The sequence below is a fragment of the Pan paniscus genome, chromosome 23 (genome assembly GCF_029289425.2).
Source record: "Pan paniscus chromosome 23, NHGRI_mPanPan1-v2.0_pri, whole genome shotgun sequence".
Taxonomy (NCBI): Eukaryota; Metazoa; Chordata; class Mammalia; order Primates; family Hominidae; genus Pan; species Pan paniscus.
Genome location: NC_085927.1, coordinates 54,325,728 through 54,336,791, shown reverse-complemented (window position 1 = coordinate 54,336,791; position 11,064 = coordinate 54,325,728). Strand labels below are relative to the sequence as shown.

At 53.1% G+C, this 11,064-nt stretch overlaps 1 protein-coding gene across 1 annotated transcript; it reads left to right on the top strand.

Annotated features, from left to right (window-relative positions):
* Positions 1 to 960: 960 nt before the first annotated feature.
* RTL6 (retrotransposon Gag like 6) lies at positions 961 to 6,711 on the top strand. The gene is made up of 2 exons (XM_034949280.3): positions 961 to 1,299; positions 1,532 to 6,711. The coding sequence occupies exon 2, from the start codon at positions 1,785 to 1,787 to the stop codon at positions 2,502 to 2,504; it is 720 nt and encodes a 239-aa protein (XP_034805171.1). The 5' UTR covers positions 961 to 1,299; positions 1,532 to 1,784; the 3' UTR covers positions 2,505 to 6,711.
* The last annotated feature ends 4,353 nt before the right edge of the window (positions 6,712 to 11,064 follow it).

Genomic DNA, 11,064 nt, shown 5'->3' with positions numbered 1-11,064 from the left:
TTTACTCTGGGGAACCCAGCAGAGAAAAGGGTGGGGATTTATATACAAGTGTAGTTTATAAAACTTTAGCATGGTAAACAAGATAAGGATCTATCAAAAAGGGTATGGCTAAATACTTTGTGGTACAGGATTTCCATGGACCACAGGCAATAACTGAAAATCATGCTTCTGAACTATCTTTAATAGGAAAATGCTCAAAATTCAATGTGCTGTTATGGTTACAAAATATTCATAAGGTAAAAAATTAATATTTTGTAGAACATATCATAGAAAAATGACTGGATGGAAGTACAGAAATATTACTATCTGTACATTACATATATATGTATTACTATTTGCTATCTTTAGGTGGAGGGAGTCTGAGTAGTATAAAGTTTTTTTTACTTCTCTTACATCAAGATTTGTTACATTAAATTTATATTCAAATCACAATAAGGGCCTGACGCAGTGGCTCACGCCTGTAATCCCAGAACTTTGGGAGGCCAAGGCAGGCGGATGCCCTGAGGTCAGGAGTTGGAGACTGGCCAGGCCAACAAGGTGAAACCCCGTCTCTACTAAAAATACAAAAATTAGCCGGGCATGGTAGCACGCGCCTGTAATCCCAGTTACTTGGGTGGCTGAGGCAGAAGAATCGCTTGAACCCGGGAGGCGGAGGTTGCAGTGACCCGGGATAGCGCCACTGCACTCCAGCCTAGGCGACAGAGCGAGACTCCGTCTCAAAAAAAAAAAAAAAAAATCACAATAAGAAGAACAGTAAATCACCAAAAAAATAAACCCAATGACAACCACAGAAAGAGCCTTGCAAGCCCTCTTGGGAGGAATGACTGGGAGAACACCAGGTACCCGCCCTGATGAAGACGCCGCAGCAACTACAGTCTTCCCTGATTGGCAGCAGCCCGAGTTGTTGGGGGGGAACTTTGTGCATCACTTCCGGGGGCGGGGCAGCGGTCGTCTCCGCACGCGCGGGAGCGGGCGGTCTCCATGGCAACCAGCGGGGCCAGCCTAAGGCCCGCCCGCCACCGCCACCGCGCCGGCCCCGCCCGCACAAAGGCCGCGCGGTGACCCGCCCTCTGCCGCGACCCCGGGCCCGCCCCTGCCCCGGCCCCGGCCTGGCCCGGCCCCTGCACCTGCCGGAGGCCGCCCGCCGCCATCGCCAGCGCCGTCGCTTGGCTGCGCTGACCGGGAAGCAGTTCTCGGCGGTCCGCGCGGTGATTCATCGGCCTGGCCGCGTCCCCCGCGCGGGCCATCTTGGTCACGGCCGGCGGCGGACGGAGCCGCGGAGGAACCGCGAGACCCCAGGTACGCGCGCCCCCGGCCCCCTGCCCGGCCGGGCCCCGCCACTGTGGTGGCCCCCAGGCCCGCGGCCGCCAAGGAGCAGCCCCCTTTGTTCTCCCCCGGGCGGGCGCGGGGCGGGCGCCGCGGGGCTTTGTGCCGCCTCGCCACCCACGCGCGGGCCCTCCACGCCGCCCCTCACCCTCCTGCCCGCTAGTCGCAATTGAAACCTTAAAAACATCTTTTCTTAATCCTCCAGGGCCCAGAGCAGGTCCAGCCACCCGTCTGGCTCCGTAGTCCGCGAAGTCTGTAGTAAAGGAGCCGCGTGGGACCGGGGCCGAAGTCCCTGGGGCCTGGCACCGCGTGCCCCTCTCGGGCCCTCGGCTTGGGGGTCTCGCAGCGCCCTGCCGTCGTGCACCCCACGCTGCCCCCATTTCTACAGGGGCCCACCTGGTCACCACACCCCCTTGGCCCACCCGCGGATCTCAGCCTGTGGCTGACCTCTGGCCAGCATGGTGCAGCCGCAGACGTCCAAAGCTGAAAGCCCAGCCTTGGCAGCGTCTCCGAATGCCCAGATGGATGACGTTATTGACACCCTGACCTCCCTGCGCCTCACCAACTCGGCGCTGAGGCGAGAGGCTTCCACCCTGCGGGCGGAGAAGGCCAATCTCACCAACATGCTGGAGAGCGTGATGGCAGAGCTGACCTTGTTACGCACCAGGGCGCGGATCCCGGGGGCTCTGCAGATCACCCCGCCCATCTCTGCAATTACTTCAAACGGGACTCGACCCATGACCACACCTCCAACCTCTCTGCCCGAGCCCTTTTCCGGGGACCCAGGCCAGTTGGCGGGGTTCCTGATGCAGATGGACAGATTCATGATCTTCCAGGCCTCCCGCTTCCCGGGTGAGGCCGAGCGTGTGGCCTTCCTTGTGTCTCGACTGACTGGGGAGGCGGAGAAGTGGGCTATCCCCCACATGCAACCTGACAGCCCCTTGCGCAACAACTATCAGGGGTTCCTGGCAGAGTTGCGGAGAACCTACAAGTCTCCGCTCCGGCATGCGCGGCGCGCCCAAATCAGGAAGACTTCTGCCTCTAATAGGGCTGTGCGAGAGAGGCAGATGCTCTGCCGCCAGCTGGCCTCTGCGGGCACGGGGCCTTGCCCAGTGCATCCAGCTTCCAACGGGACTAGTCCAGCGCCAGCCCTGCCTGCCCGAGCACGGAATCTTTAAGAATCCGCCACCACTTGGTAGCGTCTGCAGCCACCCAGGTAGCATACGCTCTTTGCTGTGTAGAAGAAATGCCCATACGACAGCTTTGCCCCTGTTTGAAGACCTCCCTTCTTGCCTCTCCAGACGTGTTCCCCAAGGAGATCTTCCTTCCACCCTTCCTGGCGCCCTGGTTGCCCACCTTGCCGTGCTTCCTCTTACGTGCTAGCTTTGTACCTATCGCTCACTGCATGCTCGCCTCCCTCTTGCTGGCATCCCGGCCTGTTTCAATGACTACCGCTCTGCTACTTAGGCACAGGGACTCCGCTGCACGCTGACGGACCACGAGGGCTGACCCCTTCCAGCCTGACTTGGTTCATGGAGGCTCCTACTCTGCCCTCTCCAAGCTCCCCTGGCGGCTCCCCACCTGGTTGCCCAGTTCCTATTGATGAGCTCTGGACAGAAAGATGCCCGTTTGGCCAGGCTGGTGGCTTGATGGGTGTACCTGGAGAGGGGGTCTGGCTTCCTGCCCAAGATGCCTCCCAGCCCTGCCAGGGCCCGGTGCAGCAGGCAGGGCCTCATCCGTGCTGTCGTGGTCGAGTGGTCACTGCAGGGAGCGTAGTTCTGCCATGTCTGGGGGCCAGGTTCCACTCTGCACATGAATATGCAGTCTGGGAGGCCCCACTGCTCTCACTGGGAGGGACCAATGTTGCACCTCTGTTAATGCCTGACTTCAGCTGCTGGTGTTTTGATGGAGCCAGAGGCTTGGGGAATCTGGAACTTGCCTGCTAAATAAGGTCATGGTGGACTCTCAGCCATTGGGCAAGTCTATCAGGCTGCAGGTTCCTACACACCCACGCCTGAGGGCCATAGCAGGCTAAGGGTGGATACCAGCGACTCCCTTTGCTGCCCAGGATCTCCATGGGCAGTGCCACAGCGGCTGATGCTCAGTCACTCCTGCTTCTACCCCCGTCACTGATGGCGAGCCTTGCCCAGCTTGAGACCTGTTCCCATCTCCATTCAGGTGCCATGTGGCCTTCACTGCAGCCCTGCAGCCACCCACACACCATCTGTGGGTCTCCAAAGGCACCTTGTAGCATGTGCTCCCCGTGCCTGGGCAATCAGATGGGCTGCCTTTGTCCAAGGGAAAACAGACTCCCTTTGGGAAACATCCTTAAGCACTTAAGGCCGGGGGGGTGTCTGCCTCTGGCAACCCAGCCAGGGTCTTGGTGGCATTTGTAAAAGCAAAGAGCTGTGGACTGCCGTGGTCCTAGTGTGGTGACAATGCAGCACTGGCATGCATGTCCTCCTTCTGAAGGACCTCATCCTTCCTCACAGGGGGATGACCAAGAAATCATTTTGTGGCTGAGTTTGGCCACGCCCTTTGGACTGTGCTGTTCCGCCATATTTCAATGCCAAATGAACCACATTGACATGACCTGGACCACAGGGCTTCCTATCCTGGGCTCAGCTGCCCCTGTCTGAAGGGTCCTGGCTTGATTGCAGAAGGACAACCTCCGCACCCACCTAAAGACATGTATATGTCTTGGGATCCCAGAGATTGGGTCCTTGGGCCTGGCTTCTTAAGAGTTTTGATGATGCTGGGAAAAGTGACTGCGATTCTGAAGAACCGCTGCCTTGCAAGGTCAAGGACATTCAGTGGTTGCTGGGGTCCGCAGACTACTGCCACCCACTCACCATCAACTCTGTTAGCCCAATTGCCCTGCTGAACAACTGCCTGAATACAGGCTTTAGGTTCCCCTGGACTCCAGCCAAGGCTGTTCGGGTGGTACCATGGTGCTCTTTAAGCGTGATCGGAGGGAAGACACACAGCAGGGCCACCATTCCATGAATGGGAGGTGTACAGATCACTTTCTCTTTGTGCTCAGTTCTGTTCTGTCTCCAGCAGCTCTATTGGTAAGACTAGTACCTGCCAGGGAGAGGTGCCCCCAAGTGAAGGGGTACAGTGGCACCTGGGAAAAGGCACCTGGAAGGTTTCCATGTGGCCCAGCCCAGCATGGAAGCAGGGTGGGAACTCTGCTGTGTCGCCAGCCCTCACTCTACTCAAGTGGCTTTTTGAAAGCCCTACCATGTCTGTGTCAGGCTTGTGCTGCTTCACACCCTAGAGCTGCCTAGGAAAGGCCGGCCACACTCCCTGTCCACACCTGCAGCCGGGTCCTCTGCCTGTGGGCACCCAATCCAAGCAGCTGCTCCACCTTTGTTTGGCATGGTGATTTGTGTTTTTTTTCTTGGTGCTTATGTGTGTGGGCTTGGGACGAGTGCTGGTATGCACTTAGGACCTTCTTGATAGCTCCCTGCACTTTGGAACACGGAGCAGATGAGAGAGGGTCAGGGGCTTGCCCTCCACCTTGGACTTGGAAGAAGCCCACATTGGAGAGGTGAGGACCCCATGGTGGCTCTAGTGAAAGATACGTTAGTCTCCAGCTAAGGAGGATGAGGCGCAGCCCCAGAGGGAGACCTCAGTGATAGGGGATCAGGCTAAGAAAGTGGGGGAAGGGAGATGCTTTGTACATATTTTGGGGTTATAATTTCTCTAAATTTTAGGAGAACGGGTATTGATTGATAAAAGGGACAGGCAGTAGTGTTCAACAGTGCATGTGAAGGAAAGTTCTGTTTTCCATGGTTTTGACATTCTTTGGACTGTATTGTGACTGCTCTCCAGTCCACATGGTACCCCTTTGGTAAGTAGGCTTCAGTGCATACCAGGGCATCACTGGAGATGGGAGTTAGTGAAGGGGTGACTCCCTGGCCTAGTATAGTGTGACCCTGGGACTAACTTAATGTCCTAAAGCATTTTGGTGACTTCTAGGGAATAGCAAAGACCTATTTCATTGTCCCCAGGTAAGTATGTGATGAGCAATGAGGAGGAGTGGAAAACAAAACCCAGAAAGTGTGGCAGGACCAGCCTGACGCACACGCTCCTGTTGTCATGGCAGACAGCCGCCTTGGGTGGGCACCACCCTGGCAGTTCCAGCCTGTAGGGGAGTGAAGGGACATGGCTGAGCTGGGCATGTGCTGAGGTTGACTTAGGGAACAAGCCCTGGGATTGGACAAAAGGGCCCATGCTGCAGCCACTGACTGGGGGCAGAGCTCTGGGTGGAAGAGGGAAGAGATCCTAACGGAGGCGCCTCCATCTGCAACCACAGTTGTAAGGCTCATGGCACCTCTGCTTGGAGAGCACTGGTTTAGGGACTTAGAGAGGTAGGCACAAGGTGGGTCTCCTGGGGAAGGGAAGCAAGAGCAGACTGTTGGGCCAACAGGAGATGCTCCCAGAGTAGGGGAGAAGATTGGGGTATAGGGCCTTCCACGTGGAACAGACAGCCCCTGTGTCGCTGTCTCTTGGGGACCTGAGTTTGGGTGGGGTGGCAGTTGGCACAGCGCAGATGCGGTAGAGATGGGAGGAAACTCAGCTCCTCACTTCCGTGTGCCTCATGCCTTTGCATACACAAGCACCAAACCTACTAGGTCTTCTCATTACCCATGTAAACCACATGTTAGATAAAATTTTGCAAGTAGAGGAAAGAAGGAAATAAAACATCACATTTTGGTGTCTCTCAGGCTTTTCCCCCCAACTATGGTTTCTTTGCATTTTGTTTTAACATAGTTTTGTTGCTGTCTTCTGTAATGATACAGTTTTGTGCAGCTGTTTTCACTTAGCATATCATGGGCATCTCCCCTTATGATTACTAAATATTTTATTTTGGAGTGGCTGTGTACTCTCCCATTGACTAGATGGACCATTGTGCCAGTTGCCAATCACTAATGCTGTTACTAACTTTTCAGTTATAAATTGATGAATATCTTTGTGCACAGGCTGTTTCCCAATGTCAAGTTATTAGGGTAGACTCCAGGAGGTGGGATTCTTCAACTAAAGAATATGAAAACCTTTGAGGCTTTTACTACATATTGACAAAATGGTTTCCGGAAATATTTGTATCCCCTTACACTGCCACCAGCAAGGATAAACATGTCCATCTTGCCCGTATTGGGAATTATCATCTGGCTAAATATTTGCTAATTTGATAATGAAAAAATAGCATCGTGTTTCAGTTGGCATTTCACTGACTTCTAGCACGGTTGAGCATCTTTCATGTGGAGCGATTGTATTTCCTCCTTTGTGGATTGTCAATGTCCTTTGCTCTATCTTCTGGGGTCAGATAAATTTGTATGAGCTCGGTATATATTAAAGATATTAACCTGGTGTTTGTCATATTTGCTACAGCTGTTTCTGGGTTTTTGTGTGTTTTATCTTATTGGAATTTTGAAATACATAGTCGATCTGTCTCCACAGCACTGTGTCTGCTAGACAAGAACACAAGGCAGGCAGGTGGATTTTGTCTGTTTTGTTCATGGCCGTAGCACTAGCACCTATGACAATGCCTGGCACGTGATAGGTACTCAGTACACTTCTGTTGAATTAGTTACTCCGGTGGATCTGCAATGCCTTGGGATCCACGGCATGTGATAGGCACTCAGTACACGTTTGTTGAGTTAGTTACTCCGATGGATCTGCAACACATTGGGATCCACACGTGGATCCAGCAGTCCGCGCTCCAGAGCTCACAGGCCGAGGCTCTCACACTCCAGAACTCACAGGCCGAGGCTCTCACACTCCAGAGCTCACAGGCCGAGGCTCTCACACTCCAGAGCTCGCAGACCGAGGCTCTCACACTCCAGAGCTCGCAGGCCAAGTCTCTCACACATTATGTCTCAGGGTCCCCTTGCACTATAAGAACTCATTGAGGGCCTCAAAGAGCTTTTGCTTATATAGGTTTTCTCTATCAATATTTACCATATTATACATTTAAACAGAATTTTAAAATAATTATTTGGAAAATAAAAACACTGTTATTTTAAAAAAAAACTATATTTTCCAAAACAAAACGCTTGTGAGGAGAGGCATTGAAGAAGACATTTTTGTAAATGCCTGTAATGTCTGGCTGAATAGAAGACAGTGGGAGCCTCCTACCTGCTGTGCTTCACCTGCAAGAGCACATGCCATGGTGCCTCTGAAAGCCCCACTGCGCCCATGAGATGACGCGGAAAAGGCACATGATATTTTGGGATTATTATGAAAACAATTTTGTGGACCCCCGAAAGGGTCTTGCCCCTCTTTGAGAACTGCTGGCCTAAAGAGAGACAAGGATTGGCAGTTTGGAGAACATCACCAACTGTTCCATCGCTTTAAACTTCAGGTCTTTCTTCCCCCTCTAGATTAATACACAGTTATTTCTGGGATTAATTTGGCATGTAATGTGAGAGGAGGCTCTAAATAGACTGTCTTTCAAAGATTTAAATACCCTGAGTCCACTTATTAATAAGTATTTCTCTCCCTTGGTCATGTGTGTTCTTTCCTTCACACACAGGGAAATCTTATCTACCGTAGGACCAACTTTCCCACTGTTTATTCAGTTGATCCGTTTGTCTTGCCCAGTACTTCCCTATTTTAGCTGACTTGGGTTTTATAATTTTTTTTTTTTTTCTGAGACGGAGTCTCTGTCGCCCAGGCTGGAGTCCAGTGGTATGATCTCGGCTCACTGCAACTTCTGCCTCTTGGGTTCAAGCGATTCTCCTGCCTCAGGCCCCCAAGTAGCTGGGATTACAGGCACCAGTCATCACTCCTAGTTAATTTTTTTTTTTTTTTTTTTTGTATTTTTAGTAGAGACAGGGTTTTGCCATGTTGGCCAGGCTGGTCTCAAACTCCTGACCTCAGGTGATCCACCCGCCTCAGACTCCCAAAGTGCTGGGATTATAGGCATGAGCCACTATGCCTGGCCAGGTTTTATAGTTTCTATTCACATATAGTAGGACTCTCCCCCTTCAGATTTTCTTAGCTGTTGTTACTAGATGAACTTGAAAACATTCTATGGTTTCCCCAAAACCCTGGTAACAGGTGAGGGCCTGGAGAGGCATAAGCACTTTGGGGAGCTGTGTGCAGGGTGCAGCGTGGGGGGCTCTGTGTAGGGACTCTGTGGTTGTGGGCTGCAGAGTAGCAGGGAAGGCTCTCCTTCCACCCTGCAGAAAGCCTTGCCCTGAGGTTTCCCCCATGTGCTGCTCTGTGACGGGTGGCTCGTTTGGGAATGGGAGTGAAAATCAGGGTGCCCTCTGGCTAGCCTGTTGTCTAGTCAGTGTCTTCTTCTATGGAAAGGCCTGGAGTGTACATAGTGCCCTACTGCCTGTCCCCACGTGGCTGATCCGAGAGGTTTACAAAGACTGGCCTTGCAAGGACTCTGCCTGACAGGGAGACCTAGGGCTGAGCCCCCTCCCCATCCCACTGTCTGGCCCCTTCGAGGCAAGAGAACAGATTGTGGGTTGGAGCTGGGCCTCCTCTCTGGCTGTGTGACACTTGCTCTCACTTTGTGCTCCCATGGGCCCAGCCTGGTGGAATTCCATCCTGTTGCCCTGGAGATTTTCTGAGGAGCCTCCCCTTCTCTATCCAGGGCATCCCCAGCTTGGCGTCTGGGCATCTTCCTTGACCTACTCCTCTCTCCTGCACCTGCTCCAGTGCCTGGACCTCATGGTCCTCAGCGACTCTCAGGTCAGCCGGGCTCTGTGTCCCCACTGCCACTGCCCGCTGCAGGTCTGGTCAGCCAGCCTCGCTAACGGCCTCCTTTCTCCTGCTCTTATTGTTCTGTTAAGAAGGATCCAGTGTTACTCCACTTAGGACCCTCCCTGAGCAACCAGGCTGTGCTCCTGCCCTGACACCCTCAGGCTCACACCTAGTAAGTGATAGACTTACGCCTTACTGAGCCTATCTGTCTCCCCCAACCGACTGTGCTCCCAGAGGGCAGGGCTGCTATGTGAGTCACCTGCGTCCCTAGCACCTCACCCAGAGCCTGGCGGAGAAGCGACCAGGTGTCTGTTTAGCGGTTGAGCAGAAGGACCACACATCAGAGCACAGCCGGAGTCTCGGGTCCACGTCATGCCAACCAGTCACATCGCAGCTGGCCACCAAGCTGAGCCAGAAACCCCAGCCAGCCACACACCTGTGTTGTCCTGTTTACTTTCCTTTCTTACAGAATGGGACAATATTCTACATGCCTAATATGTGATGAGAACTTGCCAAGGTCATGACATGGTCTTTGAAAATAGGATTTGTAAGTAAATATCCCATCTCTGGACTGGCCATGCTTCACCCAAATGTTCCCTTTCCTTTAGAAGTGTGTTGACAATTTTCGTCATAGTGAACAATGCTGTGAGAAGCATCCTAGTCACTAAACGATTCCTTGGGCGTAGTTTTCTGTTGTCGATATGATCCTATGGCGAGTCTCACAGGCTTCCTTCATAGTTACTAAGAGATCGTTGCTGATACGTAGGAAAGATTAATGCTATGTTTTTATTTGGCTGCTTCGCTGAATGTGTAGTCGTTTGAGGGATGTTTCAGTTGATTCCACGGACTGACTGGGTTTCCACCAGAATCAGCAGAGTTTCCAATTAACTGTGATCATCTGCCCTTGCCATGGATGCCTTGGGCCGTCTGGGTTTCCTTCCAAGACTAAAGGGTCTGCTCCCCTGCTGCTGGGAGTGTCGGCCGCGAGAGCGGTCAGCTGGGGTCCCTTCTGAACCTTGCCCTCGAGCGAAGGTGCCACCTCACCCAAGGCTATGTGAGCCTCTTTTCTGTGGCAGTGCTCACCCCAGGCCTGGGGGACGTGGGACTACCGTGCAGGGTCAGCCGGCTCCAGAGCTCTCCATGGGACTCACAGAGACTGCAGACATCCCCAGTGCCAGTCCTTGGCCTCACGTCCCACAGGTGTCCATCCTGAGAGCATTTTCCATAGCCTTCCCACAGGCAGATCTCCAGGGAAGGTTACTGGTAACAATTCTTTCCTTCCTTCCTTCCTTCCTTCCTTCCTTCCTTCCTTCCTTCCTTCCTTCCTTCCTTCCTTCCTTCCTCCCTCCCTCCCTCCCCCCTCCCTCCCCTTTCTCCCCTGCCCTCCTCTTCTCTCCTTTCCCCTCCCCTCCTCTCCCCTCCTCTCCTCTCCCCTCCCCTCCTCTCCTCTCCCCTCCCCTCCTCTCCTCTCCCCTCCCCTTCCCTCCCCTTTCCTCCTTTCCTTTCCTTTCCCCTTTCCTTTTCCTTTTCCTTTCCCTTTTCAAAATTTTTTTGTAGAGATGGACTCTTACTATGTTGTCCAGGCTGGTCTGGAATTCCTGGGCTCAAGCAATCCACCTGCCTCAGGCTCCTAAGGTGCTGGGATTACAGGTGTGAGCTGCTGTGCCCAGCTGTTTCCTTATTTAGACTGTCACCTGTACCTCCTCTTAGGTCACTTGTGGAACTTCCCCAGCACTGCTGTTGCCGGGACTGATGGGTGACACCCTCGTCCTGCTCCCAGCACTAACAGAAAGCAGACTCGACGGGCTCCATGGGTGTTCCCTCTGTGGTCGATTGTGCTACTTGCTGATGAGTCTATCTCAGTTCATCCTCATAACAGCCCCACTTGACAGATGAGAAAATCGGCTTGGAGTGCTGAAGGCAATTTTCTAGGTCAAGATTGAGTTTATACAGAAACCTCCCTCTTCAAGTCCATGCACTCGAAGTGAAAACATCAATAACACCACACACACA